At 52.8% G+C, this 22,238-nt stretch overlaps 2 protein-coding genes across 4 annotated transcripts; one reads left to right on the top strand and one right to left on the bottom strand.

Annotated features, from left to right (window-relative positions):
• The first annotated feature begins 472 nt into the window (after window positions 1–472).
• MINDY1 (MINDY lysine 48 deubiquitinase 1) lies at window positions 473–11,988 on the top strand. 2 transcript variants are annotated; one of them, XM_081113146.1, is made up of 10 exons: window positions 473–1,009; window positions 3,932–4,967; window positions 5,362–5,419; window positions 5,780–5,844; window positions 6,947–7,105; window positions 7,434–7,536; window positions 8,124–8,266; window positions 9,943–10,134; window positions 10,463–10,612; window positions 10,817–11,988. In XM_081113146.1, exons 2-10 carry the CDS (start codon window positions 4,284–4,286, stop codon window positions 10,895–10,897), a joined length of 1,635 nt encoding a protein of 544 aa, XP_080969272.1. In that variant the 5' UTR covers window positions 473–1,009; window positions 3,932–4,283; the 3' UTR covers window positions 10,898–11,988. The 2 variants fall into 2 exon arrangements, with proteins under 2 accessions (XP_080969272.1, XP_080969271.1); XM_081113145.1 differs by having other exon boundaries at window positions 644–1,009; window positions 10,783–11,983.
• On the bottom strand, window positions 11,866–21,412 carry ANXA9 (annexin A9). 2 transcript variants are annotated; one of them, XM_081113150.1, is made up of 14 exons: window positions 21,338–21,412; window positions 21,060–21,164; window positions 20,508–20,598; window positions 20,248–20,344; window positions 19,335–19,429; window positions 19,006–19,119; window positions 18,469–18,559; window positions 17,115–17,194; window positions 16,870–16,929; window positions 16,071–16,155; window positions 15,838–15,933; window positions 15,695–15,753; window positions 12,574–12,696; window positions 11,866–12,385 (listed from the first exon to the last, which is right to left on the bottom strand). In XM_081113150.1, the coding sequence occupies exons 3-14, from the start codon at window positions 20,580–20,582 to the stop codon at window positions 12,323–12,325; spliced, it is 1,038 nt and encodes a 345-aa protein (XP_080969276.1). In that variant the 5' UTR covers window positions 20,583–20,598; window positions 21,060–21,164; window positions 21,338–21,412; the 3' UTR covers window positions 11,866–12,322. The 2 variants fall into 2 exon arrangements, with proteins under 2 accessions (XP_080969276.1, XP_080969275.1); XM_081113149.1 differs by lacking the exon at window positions 21,060–21,164 and having other exon boundaries at window positions 21,338–21,409.
• Window positions 21,413–22,238: the final 826 nt, after the last annotated feature.

Genomic DNA, 22,238 nt, shown 5'->3' on the forward strand with positions numbered 1-22,238 from the left:
CTGACACCGGCTTCTCCTGCTCCCCACGCTAGGATCTGAGAGGAGGTGGCTGGTGTAAGTGGAAGCCTGTGGTGGGACCCAGGAACAGAGCCCAGGGATATTGGATCTCCTGCTTGCTCAGCTACTTCCCTCCCTGCTGCACTCTTCTTCCCACAGCCTGGGCTTTCTTCCACACCTCCTTCGGCAGGCACTACCGGGGGCATCGCCCAGCCAGTTTCATTTCTAGACTGAAAAGGTGATAGAGTGAGGACTTGGAAAGGAGCAGGATTTTTAAAAATTTAAATGACTGAACATGCAAAATATCTTGCTCTTTGGCCCTGCTTCTGTGGATCCAGAGCAAAGGACTGCTTTACCCGGGGAGAAAGCCCAAAGCCAACACACTGCTGCTGTCCAGCCCTGCTCCTCCCGACTCAGCGAGGGCACTTGCTCTTCCCTGTTCTCACCAGAGAGGCACAAGCGCTCCGTCCCTTCCAGCGGCAGGCGGAGGCAGGAGAAAGGGTCTGTTGTTTTTCTCTCCTTGTTTCTCTCTCTCTCCCTGCTGATCACCAAGCTGCTGACCGGGTCAGAAAGCCCTGATGGAAATCCTCCGGTGCTGGGCAGGCCCCTCCTCCTCCAAGGAGCCTGTCCTTGACTAATTTTTCTTTGTCCCGATGGGAAGAAAAGAGCGAGAGAGAAAGACGAAAAAAGAAAAACCTCAAACTTCCTTTGAAAACCAGCTTGGAGTCAGGGCCTGAATCGCACACTCGGCAACTCGGGAATCCTGAAGACACGCTTGGAGCCACGGGGGAGCACCTGGGCTGCACCCCTACCTGCCCTCGCCCTCCTCCCGTGCCCTGGGTCCTGGGCGTGAGTCCGGAAGTGGCCAGGACCCAGCAGGACCGCCCCTGGCTCATAAACCTGTGTAAGCTCTGGCGTTGACAGCTGGAAGGCAGCTGGGACTGTGGCGGCGCCCCCATCGAATTGTCGGAGCTGAGCCCACCTTCTCAGTCCTGGAACAGCCTTCTTTAAGGTAAAAACTTTGTTTTATCCGCATCCTTCAGCTCCTCTTCGACTCCCAGTTCTCTTTTTCCCCTCCAGCTCGGGGGAGGCAACAGTGACTGTCCTTCCACTCTGGTCTCTACAGGTCTGGATTGGGAGAGGAGTGAGGCAGGGAGAACATGTCAAAGGGATGCTGCTTGCTTCCTTATTTATTTTTCTTTTAATGAAACCTTCCCCCTCTCCACGGCGAGCGAGCACTGTGGTGGTGGTTGACTTACTCCGAGGGGAAATTTTAAACCATTAGTTGCTTGAAGATTTGGGTCAGACTGAGAAGGATATCGGAGTGGGACAGTAAGGGACACGCAGGGAGAGGGAAGTTCCTGGGATGGGGTAGGAGGGTGAGTGTCTTCTGGAAGCTCCCCACCCATTTTATAGGCTTCTTCCAACTTTTGGCTACTGACTGCCACTGCTAGGGAGGGGCCAGGGCTATTTTAACTCCCTCACCCGCAGCCAGAAGATCATTCCTGCTGGAGAGAACATGTAGGACTTGAATGGAGAAAAGAGGAAAAGAATGGAATCCTGATTTGTTTGGGTACCCCCTCCCCAATCCTTTCCTGCTCGGAAATACTCCATGCCCACCCCACCAGGTGTGCACCTTACAGAGTGGGAGTCCTCCACTCCATTTCCTGCCCCGCCTCTTTGCTTTGCCCAGTTTTTCTGTGACCCAGCTCCCTCACGTGTCCAGCTCCTGGTGTGTGTGGGCTCATCCCCTTAGCCAACTAGCTGCCCAACCCCCACTTAATTATTGATCTGGCATTGGACAGAAAAGATAAAGGAGCCATGCTTTTTAAACTTTCCCAGGCTTGGCCCCTGCTTCCCAGGCTCATCCTAAGTGTCATCCGGGAAGGGAGGAAAGAAGGAGAGAGAAAAACAAAGTGTCAGGCCTGTAGGCATTTTTTTTCCCCCTGCTCTAAATGAACAACAGGCAGATGAGATACAGCTCGCATAAATTATGTCTGAATCAGGAGGACGATCCATTTGGGTGACTAGGCTTATTTTGTGAACTTTTATGCTCCTCATCTTCATCTTCCAGGCCTTACTCACCCTTCCCCTAAATTCCTGCAGGATTGCAAGAAGAAAGCATAGTCTCAAATTAGGAAGAAGCCAAAGAGAAGATTTCTGACAAGTTTAATTTCTTTCTTTCTTTCTTTCTTTCTTTCTTTCTTTCTTTCTTTCTTTCTTTCTTTTTTTTTAATCTATTGAGTTTAGGGAGCAAGAGGAAGGGAGAAAGGAGAGTGAGAGAGGGGGAGATAGATAAACATCAATTTGTTGTTCCACTTAATTATGCATTCATTGGTTGAGTCTTGTATGTGCCCTGACTGGGCCTCGAACCCCGCAACATATTGGGAGCAGGCTCTAACCAACTGAGCTACCCCGCCAGGACAAGTTTCATTTCTCACCTTTTTTTTACCCTGAGTCAGGGGTGAGGGGAGCATGTTTTCCAGAAGGCAAAGTTTGTGGCTTTTTATTGTTTATGATCCCCAGCAGTAATTAAATGTCTGTTCCTGCTGAACTTGATGCTTACTGCTGATAGAGAGCAGGTAAAACAGGTCCAGTGCTCACATCTAAAATGACCTGGATGGGCAACAGGCAGAACATGTGCACACATCAGTGAAGGTAGAGGGGGTATTTTTTATGTAAATCGATAATCATTTTTATATTCCGTATAAAGAGTGGCAAGAGAGTATCTCTGGGTTAAGACAGTTTGGGGAGCAAAGAGGAACTGGGGAGAAGTTGGTATCTCACCTCCAGAGAAGCTTACTGGAGAAATGGAGGCTGGGGTGGAGGGTGGGGGGTGTGTGTTACGCTCCTAACCTGAAGTTATTTATTAGCACAGTCTCTGTTCAAGGCCCTGCGGCCTACATTTCCCCTCTCTGGCCCACAGGAAGCCCCTCCCAAAACCTTTGTGCTCTGGTTTGAGATTGTGTAAAGTTCAGGGGAGCCCTTGGAGGAGAAGGACTTCTTTCTCAGCCTGTTCGTCTTCAGGGGCACGGTACTGACTCTGCATCTCTCCTCTTCACCCCAAGCACTATGTGGCTGTTCGTCTTCCCGCCCCCGGGATGAGGCAGAGAGAAGGTAGTCGGAAGGATGCCTTCTGACAAATGTAATTGTGTGTGCTCAGGACGACCCATGAACAGCCAAGGGCGGGGTGTGGTGTGGGGCAGAGGAATTACCTCGGTCCCGGCCAGGGTGGGAGCTACCAAGGTGATGCCTGTTACAGGGTGAGCTGGAGATCACTGTGTTAATAACCATTAGTATAGTTTTGTTGTTGTTAATCCTCACCCAAGGATATTTTTTCCATTGATTTTTAGAGAGAGTGGAAGGGAGGGAAGGAAGAAAAGGGATAAAGGGAAGGAGGGAGGGTTGGAGCGAGGGAGGGAAGAAGGGAGGGGGAGAGAGAGAGAGAGAGAGAAAGAAACGATGTAAGAGCAACAGATCTACTGGTTGTGGGGATCGAGCCTGCCACCCAGGCACGTGCCCTTGCTGGTAATCGAACCCGCAACCCTTTGGTGAGAGGGCTGACTGTCTAACCGCTGATCACACTGGCCAGGCAGCATTAGTGTAGTTTTAACATTTCTTTCTCCATCTCCTTCCCTTCTGTCTTTGTCCTTTTCTTTTCTTTTTTTAAATATATTTTATTGATTTTTTACAGAGAGGAAGGGAAAGAGATAGAGAGTTAGAAACATCGATGAGAGAGAAACATCGATCAGCTGCCTCCTGCACATCTCCCACTGGGGATATGCCCGCAACCCAGGTACATGCCCCTGACCGGAATCGAACCTGGGACCTTTCAGTCCGCAGGCCGATGCTCTATCCACTGAGCCAAACCGGTTTCGGCAGTCTTTATCCTTTTCTCTGTCTTTTCTGCATTCCTTGTCCTTATCTGTTCCAGGGAAGCTGATTCCACCCAATGTCTTCCATCATCTCACTGGACTCGTCCCTCTCAGACCGGAAAGCCCCGCACACTCTGGTCACAGCGAGTTAGAGGTGGACGAGCTCAGCCGGCCGCTCTTCTCTTTACTCTCGCTGACGAAGACTCTGCTCCCGTCGCCAGGAGTAACTGCGGACACTGCAGCCTTCCACACCGCATTCCTCTTCTAAGACTTTTCTGGGCCTATTTGCTTTCCAGCCCAATGATTTGCTTCTTATTCGATCGGTCTCTCGGTTGCACATCAAGCCTAGATTAGGCAACTTCCTGAGGACTGTGAAGTCCTTTGGTGCCCCTCCATTGACCTCTTCTGACCATGGAACACCATCCACCTGAACGTCCAGTCTCTGGCAAGGCCAAGACTGCAGAGGCCGTCAGCCCTGAAAACCATGAGGTCCTCTCAGTACCAGATGAGCACCCCCAGGACAAGGATGCTGGAAATGCTACTGGGGCGGCCAGAGATGCTACTGGGGCGGCCAGAGATGCTACTGGAGCTGCCGGAAATGCTACTGGGGCGGCCAGAGATGCTACTGGGGCAGCCAGAGATGCTACTGGAGCTGCCGGAAATGCTACTGGGGCGGCCAGAGATGCTGATGGGGCAGTTGGAGATGCTACTGGAGCAGCCGGGGATGATGATGGGGCAGTTGGAGATGCTGATGGGGCAGTTGGAGATGTTACTGGGGCAGTTGGAGAACAGGAGCCAGTAGATCAAGGGTCACTGCCGGTCCAGGGCCAGGATAATCTTGAGTCCCCTCCGCCTGATACGAGCTCCAACCAGCCAGGGCCAGACCACAGGACGCAGCCTGAGGTAGAGACAGTGGGGGCATGCTCCGGGCCCCAGGAGCTGCCCCAGTCCCCCAGGGCCCAACAGCTGGAGCTCGATTTCTACTGTGTAAAGTGGATCCCCTGGAAGGGAGAACGGACACCCATCATCACCCAGAGCACGAATGGCCCCTGCCCGCTCCTCGCCATCATGAACATCCTCTTTCTTCAGTGGAAGGTAAGAGAGTTTGGGGGCGGGCGGGGGGGGGGGGGGGAAGGAGGCGGGGCCTCAGAAACTGCTGAGGAGGGTCTCTTCCCTGACCCACTTCCTTGGTCATCCTGATTTTCACAAGCCAGTCAAAAGTTTTCAAGTTACTCTTCCTATTTCTCCAGCTGGAACAAATGAAAGAAGAGGTTCATAAAAACCAACAAAAAGCAGTTCTCTGTCCTCTTCCTGTATTGCAGTATTTCACATTCACTCCCTTGCTTGCTTGCTTTATAAGCCTTCTTTTTTCCACCACACCCTCCCTCTAGGCAACCCCTGCCCTCCCCCACCTCCTATGGGTCTCTCCCGAGGTGCCCGGCGAGGGGGAGCAGCACAGACTGACCCTCTGATCACTCTCTGCCTCCAGGTGAAGCTGCCCCCTCAGAAGGAAGTGATCACATCAGCTGAGCTCATGACCCACCTTGGTGAGTGACTGGGCCTTGAAGAGGAATTGCACAGAATTACGAGCACTATCCCCTCAGCCAGAAATCCAGAATATTGAGGGACTTCCCATTCGGGGTTCCGATGTGTCAGGGAGGGTGACGGTCTCTGGGTGTCAGGAGTCCTGGGTTGTAGCTTTCCCATGTGACCCTGGGCAGGCCCTTCACCTCTGTGAGCTGATTTCTTCCTCTGGGACATGAAAGGTTGGGACTCGAATCTAAGGCCCTTCCCAGCTCTTGAAAACCAGTGGTTCGGTGACATTACCCCCACCCATTCTCAGGAGAGGAGGACGCTGCTTTGAGGGCCATTGGTGGGGTAGACTGATAAGGAATCCTGTCTTGTAGGAGACTGCCTCCTGTCCATCAAGCCCCAGGAGAAGTCAGAGGGACTTCAGCTTAATTTCCAGCAGGTGAGCAAAAAGGTCTGTGGACAAAGAGGTTTTCAGCCTGGCAAGGGGACACCCAGGCCTATGAAGGGAAGCCTTTCTTCTGCTTCTCAAGAGGGTTCCTTGAACTATGATTTTTTTTTTTTTTCCTGCAGGAGGAAGAGGTGGGTAAATCTCTGTCCTAGAAAATAAGTTTATCTACATAAGATAAAGAGGGGTTGAGGCAAGGGAGGAATGGAATGGCTTGTAAGAGAACCTGGGAAGAAAAGCAACAAGCTTAATATTTTATTTCTGGAGGTGGGACTGGAATGGAGGGGAGGGGAGGCTAGACCATCATGTTCTAAGCTTCATTGAGATATGTAAGTTTAAGATATACAATGTGCTGCCCTGGCAGGTGTGGCTCAGTGGGTTGGGCACTGAAGGGTTGCAGGTTCAATTCCACGTTGGGGCATGTGCCTGGGTTTTCAGTGGCGGGTCGGGGTGGGGGTGGGGTTAGGGGAAATGCAGGAGGCAGCCAATCCATGTTTTGCTCTCACATTTATGTTTCTCTCTCTCCCTCTTCCTTCTTCTCCCCCCCCCCCCCCAAAAAAAGAATCACCCAACCAGTGTGGCTCATTGATTGAGCATTGACCTATGAACCAGGAGGTTATGGTTCGATTCCTGGTCGGGGCACATGCCGGGGTTGCAGGCTCGATCCCCAGTGGGGGGCATGCAGGAGGCAAGCCGATCAATGATTCTCTCTCATCATTGATGCTTCTCTCTCTCTCTCTCTCTCTCTCTCTCTCTCTCTCTCTCTGTCTCTCTCTCTCTCTCTCTCTGCCTCTCTGATGAAATCAATTAAAAATATTTTAAAAAATCAATAAAGAGCCCTAACCAGTTTGGCTCAGTGGATAGAGTGTCGGCCTGCGGACTGAAGGGTCCCAGGTTCTATTCCTGTCAAGGGCCTCTACCAGTGGGGGGTGTGCAGGAGGCAGCTGATCGATGTTTCTCTCTCATCGATGTTTCTAACTACCCCTCTCCCTTCCTCTCTGTAAAAAAATTAATAAAATAAATTTTTAAAAAATCAATAAAGATATGCAATGTGTTAATTATTTAATATACCCGTCGATTTCATTGCTACCCCCAGAATGTGGACGACGCAATGACCGTCCTGCCCAAACTGGCCACCGGTCTGGATGTCAATGTGCGGTTCACAGGGGTCTCCGATTTTGAGTACACACCCGAGTGCAGTATCTTCGACCTCCTGGGCATCCCCCTGTATCACGGCTGGCTTGTCGATCCTCAGGTGAGGGCGAGAGGGCCCAGATGAGAGGCTTGTCCAGCTCAAGCGACAGAGAAGCAGCATTTTGTGGGCTGGGGGTTAGAGAGGTAGGGGGTAGGGATGTAGGGATTCGATTGGCTTTGGAGGGAATCCGGTTTAGAGGCAGGACCCAGTGGAGAATTCCTTGAACCTTAAACATTTTTGGTAACATTCAAATACAAGCAAATCATGGGCAGTTATTGAGACGGCCAAGGTTTCAGGAACCTTTGGTCCTAGGGTTGCAGTCCATTTCCTTCCTAAAAAGATCTCAATTTTTTTTTTCTATTATTACCCCACCCCACTGCCCACGCAGAGTCCTGAGGCTGTGCGTGCGGTTGGGAAACTGAGCTACAATCAGCTGGTGGAGAAGATCATCACCTGCAAGCACTCCAGCGACACCAACCTGGTGACAGAAGGTGAGCCCCCACTTCTCTCCTGTGGCTCTTATGTGGAGGGGACGAAGGCTGCTTTGATTTATTGTTCATTGTCTATCTCCCCCCGCCCCCCCTCCCCGCAACCACATCCCACTAGAAAGGGAGTTTGGGGAACACATTAGTCCCCCTAGTACAGTGCCTGGTGGGCGCGAGGTGGCTGCTCAGCAACTGTTTTTTTTTTGTTTTGTTTTTTTAAAAATATATTTTATTGATTTTCCACAGAGAGGAAGGGAGAGAGATAGAGAAACATCAATGAGAGAGAAACATCGATCAGCCGCCTCCTGCACATCCCCCACCGGGGAAGTGCCCGCAACCCAGGCACATGCCCTCGACCGGAATTGAACCCAGGACCCTTCAGTCCACAGGCCGATGCTCTATCCACCGAGCCAAACCGGCTTTGGCAGCAACTGTTTGTTGAATGAATGACAGCAGCCAGGCTCCAGGGAAGAGATTTCAGAGGGTGGGACCGAGGGTGGGCCCCCCCCCCCCCGCCTTTGGTCTGGGTGACCCCCGTTCTGTGGACTTGGGATGAGAGCCAAGGCCCGCCCCCGCTCCTGTGCCCTCGGCAGGCCTGATCGCCGAGCAGTTCCTGGAGACCACCGCGGCCCAGCTGACCTACCACGGGCTGTGCGAGCTCACCGCGGCTGCCAAGGAGGGCGAGCTTGGCGTCTTTTTCCGGAACAACCACTTTAGCACCATGACTAAGCACAAGGTGATGGGGCGTTGGGGGTGGGGGAGGGCTGGAGTGCTGTTTGTTTCCTCATGCCTTTTCCTTCTGGGTCCGTGTTTTCGGTCAGGGCAGGGGAGATCAAGCGCTGATAACCAATGACCCCCACCGTCCCTGTGGTTTCCTGCAGCCAAGGTTTATTCCCCACGAATGCGGCGTGGCCGCTGCAGACACTCGCCTCACCTTCACTCTGGGTCTCAGGCTGACAGAACAGCCTTTACCTGGGATGTAGTGCTCCCACCCGGAAGTGTCATTTCTGCTAACATCTCATTGGCCAGAGCAAGCCATAGGAGCGAGCCTGCCATCCATGGGACAGGAAAGTATAATCCTGTCCCATTGGAAGGGACAGGAAGGGAATTTTTATTTTATTATTTTTAAAATATATATTTTATTGATTTTTTTTACAGAGAGGAAGGGAGAGGGATAGAGAGTTAGAAACATCGTTCAGCTGCCTCCTGCACACTCCCCGCTGGGGCTGTGCCCGCAACCAAGGTACATGCCCTTAACCGGAATCAAACCTGGAACCCTTGAGTCCGCAGGCCAATGCTCTATCCACTGAGCCAAACCAGTTAGGGCTATTATTATTATTATTATTATTATTTTTTAATCTTTGACTGAATTTTTAATTGCTCTTACAGTTATTTGGCCAGTTATTTGTGTGTGTGTATGTGTGTGTGTGTGTGTGTGTGTGTGTGTGTATGTGTGTACCTTTTTAAAATCTTTCTTGACTCATGCAAGCTCAAGGTGTTTGCATGGTCATGGAATATTATTCATTTCATCCACATTTTCAAGTATATTTATATAAACCTTACATAGTTTTAAGGTTTTAAAATTTATTACACATATAGCTAAGCCCCACTTTTCATTTCCAAAGTTGTTTTCATTTTTTTTTTCCTGATCTTATTTGCTGTACTGCTCTTCAAGTAACAATCTGTAGCATTACTGACCAGGTAAACTATTTTCTTTTCTCTTCTGTATCTTTATCTCTATATACCCGCATCTGGCTTTTATTCATCTTTTTGGGGGGATTATTATTATTTTTAATTTATTGATTTCAGAGAGGAAGGGAGAGGGAGAGAGAGATGGAAACATCAAGATGAGAGAGTATCATTGATCAGCTGCCTCCTGCCTGCCCCCTATTGGGGATCGAGCCTGCAACCTGGGCATGTGCCCTTGGCCGGAATCGAACCTGGGACCCTTTAGTCAGCAGACAGACGCTCTATCCATGAGCCAAACCAGCTAGGGCAGGAAGGGAATTTTCCAACAGTACCAAAGTCTTCCCAAGTTAGAAATCGTTTTAGCTCTCTAGGACTTGAGTAGAAGAGGGAGCGGTCTTTGGTTCTCGAAGGATTTCCCCACATGGCCATCAGGTGAGCCTCAGGAACAGTGGAAAGCAGGGGAGGAAGCAGGATCCCAGCTCTGAGGACTCCATGCCTGACCACAGGGACCGCCATGCTCTCACCCAGCTGACCGTCCACTCGGACGTCCCTTCTCTCTCCCCTCAGCCGCTCATTCTCATACAAGACCCGCAGCTCACACTGACATGTTCCAGCTGGCACCCCCATTGGCTCAGATGGTCTCCGGGCATCTCAGATGACGTGGGGCCGGCAACCGCCTCTAGCTCACCTGTCCCACTAATTAGCTCTGTCTCTTCCTTGCAGAGCCACCTGTACTTGCTGGTCACCGACCAGGGCTTCCTGCAGGAGGAGCAGGTGGTGTGGGAGAGCCTGCACAACGTGGACGGGGACAGCTGCTTTTGTGACTCTGACTTCCACCTGAGCCAATCCCTGGGCAAGGGGCCTGGAGCAGAAGGTGGGAGCGGCTCCCCGGAAAAGCAGCGGCAGGTAGACCAGGTGTGCGGCGCTTTGGGGAAGGGCGCAGAGAGCACGTTTCCTTCAGAGACCTTTTTGCCTGTCTGTGAGCTGTGTGCATCGCGTCATCGAGCGATGATTACATGACACCCCTGTCCCTTTCCTGTTACCTGGGGGCCATCTCCACGCTTGGTGGGCATTCTCTGGCACCACAGAGAACGTGCTTGGCTGTGTGGTCTGCTCTGGAGGAGGAGGAATGAGAGAAATGGAAAGATGAGGAGGAAAAACTGGTTTGGGAACCTAAGCCCAGCCGGAATATCTCCCAGGCCGCAGCCCACCTCACAACCCTGCTCTCTCCCGCTCTCTGCAGGACTACCTGATCGCCTTGTCCCTGCAGCAGCAGCAACCGCAAGGCACGTTGGGTCTCAGCGACTTGGAGCTGGCCCAGCAACTGCAGCAGGAGGAGTACCAACAGCAGCAAGGGGCCCAGCCGGTGCCAGCACGGGCCCCGTCGCCACAGGTGAGCCCGCTGTACCCTGTCCTTAGCAGTTGTTATTCTTCAGGGTTTCCCTGGGGGGCCCTTCTCCTGTCTGGCCCTCTCCCCTGGATCCCTTCCTCTCTTCCTCTCCCCACTGCCCCTCCCCATCCTGACCCGCTTCCATCCAGAATCTGTCCTTGTGCTCTGCCCAGGCTGATGGACGACCACTTGTTAAATCCCATACAGGGGAGAGGAGCCCCATCTGGACGCCCGGCAGGAGAGCGGCGGCGGCGGCCCAAGCCGGAGTCCGACTGTGTCCTCCTGTAATGCCCGGTGCCCGGTGCCAGGCTGCCCTGCCTCTTCTGTCAGAGGCTGTGACTTATTTGGCTTGCTCTCCCAGGTCACCCCCTGAGATATGCAGGGTAACTTATTTATGGACTGCTGGGGATCCGAGCGGGAAGGAAATGTCAAGGTCAGACTCGGCGACATTCTTGCTCACTCACTGCGGCCTTCTCTTCCTCCCAGTCACCCAGGGCAACAGCGGGACTGCTGGGGTGAGGATGTCTGATCCCCAACTCCCTCTGCCCAGAATATCACACTAATATACAGACTCAGGCTCCAGGGTGAGGTCCCTGCCTGAAATGCAACTCCCCTACCTCCCCCCTGACTGGCGGGGTCCTTCCGGCTATCCTGCAAGTCCGTCTCCCTCTGTTTCAGGATTTGATTTGGGTTTCTATCTTCATTATTTGTAATGCCTTCCTAGGGTTTGGAAATAAAAATTGTCTCCTGAGATCTGTTGTTTGCCATACCCTGCAGCAATGGGGTCAAGTGGTGAAGCATTTGACCCAGTTGAGGAATGCAAAGGGGGAGGGAAGGTAGAGGTGTGAGGGGGTTGCCTGTCATATCGGAATGAGCCAGCAGGGGGAACCAGAGCCCGCTTTTCCCTTCGCTGTTTGCGTTCCTCTGTTTCTGCTGGGCCTTTGGGAAATAGTCCTCTGATTTGGAGGTGGGTTTCCAAGTCCCCCTTTGGACAGATGAATGTAGGGATTGTGCTCCCTGCTGACCGGAGAGACTTCCCAGGCAGGCAAGAGGCAGCTTGATCCTCGGCTTGCCTCCCAGTTTTGTACAGATGGTCCTTTGCTACCTCTGACCATTTCTGACCTTGTTCAGGTTCCTGTTTCTCAATTATTTTGCCTAAAATTTCCTGGGGAAGAGAGAATAATGGGGGGGAGGGGGGTGCGGGGGGGAGAGACAACCCTAAGGGAGGGAGGGGGGTTGTTGATAACTGCAGCTCTAAAGTCCAAAACAGGATTCCTGTTGAATAACCAAATGCACTTCAACGTCAAGGCCTCCTCCCAGCCCCATGTCCTGCTCCACCCAAACTTCAATCAGGGAACACAAACAAGAATGAAATTAGTTAAAAAAAAAAAAAAAAAAAAACTACCAGTGTGGGTGAGATGTTCTGCCCAGGGTATGGGAAGAAGGAGCCGGGCAGAAACTATCCAGGAGATCCCACTAACCCACACCTAGGACAGAGCTAGGCGACCCAGGTGCAGCTCCCACTTTGAGATGAGGACAATGAAGGGATTTAAAAGAAAACTTCGAGTTCCAGCCTCAACAAGAAGCTGGAACATGTAATGCTCAGTGAGGGGTTATCCTATTTGGAGGCTCGGCTGGTCTCCCGCAGGCTCAGCCAAACGTGGGACGCTCAGATCCTTGCATGTCATGTGGGAGTGGAAGGGGGAGGGGGTCTCAAAGGTCTTCGGCTCTGCACAGGGCTAGTAGGGCTAGACGGCAGTCCCCTTTCACGGCATCCTGCAGACAAGAGAATTAAAGGTTAGAAGGACCAACTACCGCTGTGGCCCAGGACTCTGCCCCCGCCCTCGTGCTGGTACAGAACTTGTCTGGTGCCCGGAGTCTTACACTAAGTTAACCGGAGACTCCAGGGCGTATGCTCAGCTGTGTGCGGGGAGCGCAGCGGGGAGCGAGGGCAGAGCGCTCACCTGGAGGGAAGAGTAGAGGGACTTCCCAAACTTCCTTTTGAACTCAGCTCGGATGCTTAGAAGGTCAGTCTCACTTCTAGAGATAAGGATGCGCATCAGGGCTTGGTAATTGGGCTCCGTTTCCTAGTGGGAGAAGAAACAGAATGGGGAGGGGGATGGCAGTGAGATTCTCAAAGAATAGGGATTAGATGTCACGGTAAATTATTCTAGAAAGTGGAGGTGAGGTGCGTGTCCAGGGGAAAGAGAAGAGGTTATCTAGGGCAGCGGTTCTCAACCTGTGGGTCGCGACCCCTTTGGGGGTGGAACGACCCTTTCACAGGGGTCAGCTAAGACCATCGGAAAACACATATACAATTACATATTTTTTGTGTGATGAATCACTATGCTCTAATTATGTTCAATTTGTAGCAATGAAATTGGGGGTCACCACAACATGAGGAACTGTATTAAAGGGTCGCGGCATTAAGAAGGTTGAGAACCACTGATCTAGGGGGAAAGTTATCTTTGTCCATCCTCATGGAAGATGGCGCAGCAGGAAAGATCAGGCTCCGGCAGAAGCTGGGGTACTATTCTCCCCTTCCACGTCTTTCCTGGCCAGGCCACTAGCTCAGAGCCTCGCTCCCCAGAGCTCGGTTGTTCGTGGGCAGCTCCAAAGGCAGGCACTCAAAAGACATGAATTCTCCAGGGCGTATGCTCAGCTGTGTGCGGGGAGTGCAGCGGGGAAGTGAGACTTGCTACCTGTAAAGGCTTCCAGCATGAAAGCCAGGGAGACAGTTTTTAACTCCCAAGTGAGTGACTGTCCCAGAAGGATACACCACCCTACCCCTAAGCCGGGGTGTTGGGGCTCTGACCGGGAACAGTCATGGGACTTCCGGTTCTGATCTGGGCCCACCAGGGCCATCTCCCTGCCCCATCTTTACACATCAGTTTCTCCTGGTTGGACCCCTGGGGTTCAGCATCCTGGTCTTCCTCCTCTACCTGCACCAGGCCTCCCGCTTTCTGGTTAAAGACGGTAATGGAGGGTCCCATTTAGACATAATAGCGGTACAAAACATGACCGGGTCATGAATGACAACTGATGATCATAAGTAATGTGCTATCACAAGAGATTGCAAAATAAACATTTTTGGTTGCAGAAGTCCTGTTTGTGTCATGAGCTGTGCACTGGTGCTGTCCCCATTTGCTACCACCCTCCTTTTCAGAGTTTGCTCAGTCACTTGACTCCCATGATCCTTCCCAGAAGTGCCTGCAACCCACACTCATGCCATTCCCACAGATCTCCCATGAAGAAACAAAAGAAAGTGATGAAAAAGAAAATGCTATATTTCATTTGGACTCATTACCTGATTGGCAGTGGGCCTGATGGCTACTTTATTTTAAAAATTTCACGTGTCATCAGTTTTGTGTCGTGATAAGGATTGTAATTGCTTCCCAGTCTCCCTTCTTCCAACTCTTGTTAGGCCAAAGGTGTAGAATTTGGGCAAGGGTCACTCATTAACTGAATATTCCCACTGGTATACAAGTACCCTCCACACCAAACCTATATTAAACATAAACCTAGTCTTGATACTTGAGAATGTACTTGGCATCTGATTGGCAAGCTTTTTGGAAGTTTTCTGAAAAAATTTATTCAGAAAAATGGGCCTATATTATTTTTAGACTCTTCCTTCTAAGATAAATCTAGCATTTATATTCAAGAGTGTGAGTCCTGTAATCCAAATACATACATTACAATTATTTACGGCTGGGATACAATTTGTTTTTATGACGCAAATGAGATAACCACAACTCTAGTGCTGACTCACTATAATAATACAGGCTTTCTTGAGTAAGTATAATAATCCACTGTCAAAATGGTAATCTCTAGATGATAGAACAAGTGCTTATATGCACTGTCTTTGTTTTTTGTTGGTACTGTCTTTTGAATAGCTGTCAACCAGTCATGATGGCTTCTCAGCCAGTATACAAAAGGCTAGTCCATTGGCCAAAATAATAACCATTTTTATATTCTTCACATTTTCGAGGATTTATTTTTTTTACTTATAGCTTTGGGGGACCTGGCTCAATGAGCAAAATGACTAGATTCTGCTTATGAAATTATTCAAACCAAAGTCACCAATTTAATTATGAGTACTATAGAACAAAGTCTGACAGTGTGAACACATGAATGTGTTCCTGGTGCGCTTACGGTGGGGTTTCTAGCACAGGCACACCTTGGAGGTATTGTGGGTTTGGTTCCACACTACCATACTAACGCGAATATCACAATAAAGCCAGTCACACAAACTTTTTGGTTTCCCAGTTCATGGTAAAAATATGTTTGCACTATGTTGTAGCCTGTTAAGTGTGCAATAGCATTATGTCCAATAAAGCAATGTATATACCTTAATTTTAATATACTTTACTACTTAAAAAGGTTAACCATCATCTAAGTCTTCAGTGAGTTGTCATCTTTTTGCTGGTAGAGGGAGGGTGTTATCTCAATTTGTAAAAAAACTCAATCTCTACACACTCAATAAAACAAGGTGGGACTGTATAGACCAACACCTATGGGATAGACGAGGAGTTGACATGTGACAGTTCAATGTCCTACAGGAACATTATGTGTTTTGTAAGGAGACTAGATGACTTAATAGCTGTGTGACCTTGGCAAGGTGTGTAATCTCTCTGCTTCAGTTTCTCATCTATAAAACAGGCATTATCTGAAATGAGGGCAATGTGTTCAACATAAGCCCTGGTGCACCATGCACGCCTAAGCAATGCTGGTTCTTGTCGTTATTCTTGCTGGTGTTATAACCATCACCGTTCTGGCAAGAACTAAAACTGGGAAAGGCACTGTCCTCCAGCACAAATTCATATCGATATGTGGCCACCTGGACGTGAATCGGGCCAAAATGTTAGCTTGAGTGCCCTTAAGTCAACTAACTTAGCTCTAACCACAGCTCACGCCTCTACTCTTGGCAAGACAGTTTGTAGACCCGAGAGCTGCTATAAGTTTATAAAGTAAATATGAAATTGTTGCATTAGCAGCAGCAATGTGAAACTTCCTCTCTCTTGCCCAGGAAGTGTCTCCCCCAGCTTTTGTCCCCAAGGCGGAAGAGAAAAGGAGTGTCCCTCTTACCTGAAGGGCTTGGTGAAGTTTATCGGCAAAGTACAGCGCTGTGTTCCTGATCACCGAGGCTGGAAGCAGAGAGGGAGAGATGGAGAGAGGTAGCTCCAGTTCCCGGGAGACCCCCTACCCACGTGGCCTGAGCAGGCCCCTACCTAGGCTGAGCAGAGCCCTCTGGGCATCTCCATGGAAACGGTTCCGGACGGTGTGCTCCAACTCATGCCCGGTGCGCCGCTGGTACTGATCAAACACTTGTGGTGTGAGGAGGAGGTGGTTAGAAAGATAAATGCGGGGGCTGATTATCACAGAGAAGGGTGAGCTTCCTCACCTTCCTCAGGCAAAACTCATCATCAGAGCAAGTGGGGGAGGCAAGAGGGCTCATGTGTACCTCGGACGAGGTGTTCAGGGTTTCTCTGGGTGAGGATAAGGACCCATATTCCTTCTGTGCTGGGTCCTTCAGCCTGCTTCAATGCCTGGGAGTGGGGAGTAAATTAGGATCGTTGGTTGGGGGCTGCAGAGCCATGGCTACAATGTTCCCAGAATCCATCACAATGATGGTGGAAATACGATAAGGGTGAAAAAATTTATATCTATCTATCTATGGGGGGGGGGGGTGGCCAGGGTGGCTCAGTAGTTGAGCATTGACCTATGAACCAGGAGGTCACAATTTGATTCCCGGTCAGGGCACATGCCCAGGTTGCAGGCTCGATCCTCAGTGTGGGGTGTGCAGGAGGCAGCCAATCAATGATTCTCTCATCATTGATGTTTCTCTCTCTCTCTCTCCCTTCCTCCCTAAAATCAATAAAAATATATTAAAAAAGGGGGGGAGGTAAGAGTACAAGAGGGCTTCTGCCCTCACAGCTCCACCCCCCATTTTGGGAAATTCTGGCACTGAAGGAATGAAATAATCCCCCAGGGAGAGTCTGGGCAGGGTCCCCCAGCCCAAAGGCCAATGGGAGTTGATGAGCTCACTTCCTGTGAGGTCAGGAATCAGAGGTTAGGTGAGTGAAAGGTTTCAGATGTGACACCACCTGACACCCCATGCCCCCATCACGCCGCTGAGGACGCCTTCCCCAAGGCAAGGACAGGCTTGCGGGACAAGTGGGTCCATGGGTTGCTGGCTCTAAGCTATGATAGAGGAGGTGTCTTAGGTGCGTGACTGTGCCAGCTCCTCAGCCCCTGCTCACCTGGACGTCCTGTTCTGCCAAGTTATAGTCAATGATTTCGGAGTAGCTCTCGCGGGCCCCCTAGGAGGAGAAACTCTCTCAGGAGGACTCTGTGAGGGGCAGCTTTTCATCTCCAGGTCAACAATCCAGACCTAGTCCCCTCCCAAAGCCCCCTCTTGTCCATTACATCAAAACAATGCTCTGCACTCTGTCCCACCTCCCCCAGATGGTGTAACTCTCATTCAATGCAAGTCAGTCCTCCTCACCTTGGCCAGGGCCAGGAGCAGGTCCCGCAAGGTGCCACTGGTCTCGGATTTGATGTCCTCCTCTGCCTCCACCTGGAAATCTGGGGAGGGGTCAAGAGCTCTCTGAATCCTCCTGGTTTTCCCCAAGGTGCATTCCTCTAGGACCTGTCGAATGTCTGGCCACTGTGCCCTGCCAACCCTGCTACGTCCTGCTTGCAGTAGCTCAATGGCTGCTAGTCCCCAGGATGGAAGGCAGAAGCACCATCATGGCCACCCTGAAAGCATCCCTAAGCTGTGAGCACCCAGGTGCTGTGGGATCACGCACCGTGGCGTGGCCTCATCCGCAGGCGCCAGCCTTCTGCGGGCAGGAGGCACCTGTTATCCCAGTGGTCGCCAGGCAGTGAAGAGGAGATAAGAAACCCACGTGATGAGGCAAGAGGGCGAGGGCCTGGCCCCTCGTTGGAGGTTAGGAAAGTGATGTGAGAGGTAGGATATTACAAAAGGAAACGAACAGGAAAGAGAGAAAAGAGAAAAACAGAAGCAACAGGGGAGAGAGGTAGGAGAAGGATTAAGAGATAGGCCAAGCTCAGCCGATGTGGCTCAGTGGTTGAGCATCGACCTATGAACCAGGAGGTCACGGTTTGACTCCTGGTCAGGGCACATGCCCGGGTTGCAGGCTCAGCCCCCAGTAGATGGTATACAGGAGGCAGCTGATTGATGGTTCTCTCTCATCGTTGGTGTTTCTGTCTCTTTCTCCCTCTCCTTCTCTGAAATCAATATATATATATATTAAAGGGAGAGATAGGCTAAGACTGGATGTCCAAGGAAAATTGGGGAAAGAAAAAACATGGGTAGTGACTGAGATGAGGATGGGAAGGAGCTGGGTCCCAATTAGTGGGTGAGGCATGTGGCAGCCAAGCGAGGCCAGCAGGCAGGAGCCGAGAGGGGACACCCATGATTTAGAGAGCAGGCCCCCACCTTCCCCCCTGGCTGCAGCAGGTGCGATTCGGCCTGGGCCGTGGTGTGAGTGGTGTGATGGCGGAATGAGCACGGGGCGTGAAGATGACACAGCTACCCTAGGGACGGTCATCGTGCCCAGGTCATCGTGCCCAACGCTGCCATTACCGTGGAATCTGCCCTGGAGCCCCAGACTAAGGTGGTTCCTCACTGCCTCTTTCTTTACTGATCACATCTGGCTGTCTCCTGGGGAGACGGGTCCCTGGGCGGGGGCAGGAGGGAGGAGAGAGCCCCAGGTAACAGGACTTGGGCAGACAGGCTCCCCGAGGGCTCGCCCGCCCGGACAGAGGGCAGGGAAGGTAAGGAAGGTCCTCGGCTCCATTTCCAGCTCCTGCAACTCCCTCCCTCGTGCTCTTACCGTGTTTGTAGGCTGCCAGGCACTCCTGCAGCTGGGGTGGGGTGCGAGTAGCAAGGATTTCCACCCCCACATCCTCAGCAGCACCCGAGTCCTACGAGAAATTGGGGGGGCCGCTCTGAGACTGGGCCACGTCCTTAGGATGGCAGAGAGCAGAAGCTGATCGCCTGTCCTCCTAAGGCAGCGGTTCTCAACCTGTGGGTCGCGACCCCTTTGGCGGTCGAACGACCCTTTCACAGGGGTCGTCTAAGACCGTCCTGCCTATCAGATATTTACATGACGATTCATAACAGTAGCAACATGACAGTTATGGAGTAGCCACGAAAATAATTTTATGGTTGGGGGTCACAACATGAGGAACTGTATTTAAAGGGCCAGAAGGCTGAGAACCACTGTCCTACGGTCAGGACGGGATGGTCAAAGGGGGCCTCTGCCCAGTCTGCTCCTCTGGAGTAGGCAAAGGCAGGTCAGGCAGCCTTCTCCTTCCCTCCGGGGTGACCTCACTTCCCAGGCCCCCCATCAAGCCTCCCGTCCTGGTACCTTCAGGGCTGTCCTCAGTTCCCGAGCATCCAAACGGGCTGCCGGCTGCAGCAGAGCCACCACAATCCCCTCGAGGTGGCCGGAGAGCGCCGCCTGCAGGGACTTGAGCAGGTCCTGCACGTGGCCCCCGTGGCAGAGGCGCGGCATGAGGGGAGGCCCCAGACGTGTGGGGAGGTTTGGGAATATTTGGCTGGTTTTTATCTCAGGCCTGAAGCACCCCCCCCCCCATTTAACCAGAGGGCAGGGGCCGGCCTGCTACTGCTGGACCCCAAGTCTTCAGGGACTTCTCACCCCAGTGCACTGCCCCTGGGAAGCCCTGGTGGCCTCACCTGTTGGGTGCGCTCCTGGAAAGCTTGAGCGATGAGCTGCCTTTGCTCTCGGCTCCGATTGGTCAGCACGTCCACAATGGCGGTGCGGTCCACCCCTGAACCAAGATAAGGGCTGGGAAGACCCCAATCAGGGTCTTTACAGGGTTGGGGGTCCTTCGCTCCTCAGGCTTGAAGCCTCCCGAGGAGGACAGGATGAGATCCCAGAAAGGGCTGGAAGCACAGGGGCAGGGGTCCCATCACCCCCCACTTCCATTTGGTTTCAAAAGAAGATGCAGCCTGGCCAGTGTGGCTCAGTGGTTGAGCACTGACCCAGGAACCAAGAGGCTGCCAGTTGGATTCCTGGTCAGGGCACATGTGAGTTGGATCCTCTAGGGGGCGCGGGGGTGGGGGGGTGGGAGGAGGCATGCAGGAGGCAGCCGATCAATGTTTCACTCTCACACTGATGGGTCTGTTTCCCTCCCCCTCTCCCTTCCTCTCTCTCTTTAAAAATAAAAAATAAAATTCAATAAAAACATTTAACACAGAAAATGCAAATGAGATGCCAAGTGGCATGCAAATCCTACCCAAATTTAGGCAAAGGTGGCCTGTGTGGTGGGGAAAAAAGTGGCTTTTGGGGATCAGCAGAGTTGGATTAGGAGTCAAGCTCTGCCACTATGAGCTGTGAGACCTTGGGGAAGCACCCTCACCTCCCTGAGCCCCAGTTTCCTCATCCGTCCGATGGAAAGAATAAGACAGCTCACAGGGTGTTGTGAGAACCGTGATGACACACCTACCGTGGTACTTGACATACAGGAATTAAGGCATTCCACGAACGTCTATTGAGTTCGTCAGTCCTCCCTCCTCGCTCTGTCCCGGTCTACAGACTGGCTTCCAAGAGCAGAACCCCCCCAAGTGCAGAGGGAAAGGGGCTCACCTGGGCCCGTGATGGCCCTCAGCAGCCGCTGCACGTCCTTGTCCACACTGAAGCTCAGGAAGGTCCTGAGGGTGCCCAGGGTCCCCCACGCTGCAGTCTTAAGAGCAAGGAGGCATCACGGGGCTGCCCAGGGCCTCCCCAGAGCCCCAGCCTGACCCTTGGCCTGGCCTCGGGGCCTGTTCCGTTTCCCTGTCCCCAGCCCCCCTCACACCTTGAGTTGATCAAGTAAAAATGGTTCCTACAGGCCTGGCAGCCCCTACCTTGTTGGCAAGGCCCAGGTGGCTGAGGATCTCCTGGGTCAGGGAGAGCCCCATCTTCTCGCTGGTCACAGACATGGCGCCACTGGCTGCCCTGGGGAACAGTACCCAACTGAGGGTCACTTCCGGCCCCTCTGGGCCTCTTTAGGACCCCCCGGCCCTGAAACCTGGGCTCCTGTTGCCCACCCATTTTCCTTGTTGCAGAAAAAGAGAATCTTAACCTGCTCGGCAGGTTTGGGAGCCCAAGTGGAAGGGTGAGAGGGGAGCCCCCACCTTCCCCACCTCCCTCGCACCCTCCTCCAGGAAGCAAGAGTTGATCAGGGATGCTGCCAGAACTGGCACCAAACGAGCCCTCAACCCTCCCTGCCTCCAGGGCTGGTCCCCCGGCTCCCAGCCCTTGGCCTGAGATGGATGACCGACCCCCTTCTGAGGTCCAAGGCCCCTGGCCTCCGTGGCCCTGCTGGGTGTTCCGGGGGCAGTGAGCAAGTATGTAAGGTGGGAGCTAACTTCTAAGAGCAGCACTCCCGCCTCGGCCCCAGCCCACCCGCTGCCTACCTGCTGTCTGCCTTTCACCCTCAGAGTCCCCAGCTGGGGTAGCTAGACCAGCAGGTGCACTTTCTGAACTGATGGGTGTTTATGTTCTTGTGGGTACATGGGTGCCTGGACCAGGGAGCAGGTACTCATGTCGGAAAGGAAAACCCATTTCTCCCGCCCCCAGGAGATCCGCAGGCCGCTTCTCTACCCCCCCCACCCCCCCACCCCCCCACCCCCCCACCCCCCCACCCCCCCACCCCCCCCACCCCCCAGCCTGGGGGCCCAGACCCAGTGCTTACCCAGAGGTGCTGGGGGTGAGCAGGTGTCGTTACAGCCTGGTGGTGTGCCCGTGTGGGCACCAGCTCCTGTGTGGCCTGGTAGAGGAGAGGGGGGTGTGTACAGTCAGGTGGAGCAGCCGGTCAGATGACCTCTCCAGCCGACCAGCCCAGCTGTTGTCTCGGGCCCTGGCCCCTCCCAAGCGTGGGAGAGGACCAGGCCGTACTGGGTCCCGCAAGCAACACCTCCCGCCCGAGCATCTCTCCTCCCAGACACCCGGCCTCAGGCCGCGCGCGAGAACCCTGCTCGGCCTCAGCAGCTCCGCCCGACACAGGAGGCTTTGTGCACAGCTTCCCCAGCGGGGCCAGGTGGGACCATCGCAGCCCAGCCTCCAAGCCCAGCCTCTGACCTGGCTCTCTGCCTCTGCCTCTGGCTCTGGCTCCCTGGGGGGGCAGGTCAGACAGGCTCCAGGCTGATTTCAGGCCGATAGAGAAAAACCTGTTGGGGCACATACCAGCAAGGCACCCCAGCCTTCACCCCAGAGGGGGTCCCAGCCCAGAAACTCCCTTGACTGCTGCCTCATTAGGGTCAGCCAGCCGGGACGGGCAGGGCCCGCGGACGGCTTCTATCTGTGGGGAAGGAAGGGCACAGGTATTTGGGGTGGGAGCAGATCGGCAGAGTCAAGAGAGAAAAATGCAAAGGGTGTTCCCTCTGGACAGAAGTGCCAGGCTCCCTCAGGGCAACAGGGAGATAAGGGAGCCTCCCTGGGTCCCTGCTTCTTAGATTCCTTCCACTGCCTTTCGGCTGCCAGGACTGTTTGAGCCGCCGGTGATGCGGCCTCAGCAGCTGGCTTTGTGCTGCTGTCTGTGCACAGAGCAGCAGGTGAACAGTCTTGGGGAAGAGCGTCGGGGCCCCAGAGCAGGC

Source organism: Myotis nattereri (genome assembly GCF_964212035.1).
Source record: "Myotis nattereri genome assembly, chromosome: 18".
NCBI lineage: Eukaryota > Metazoa > Chordata > Mammalia > Chiroptera > Vespertilionidae > Myotis > Myotis nattereri.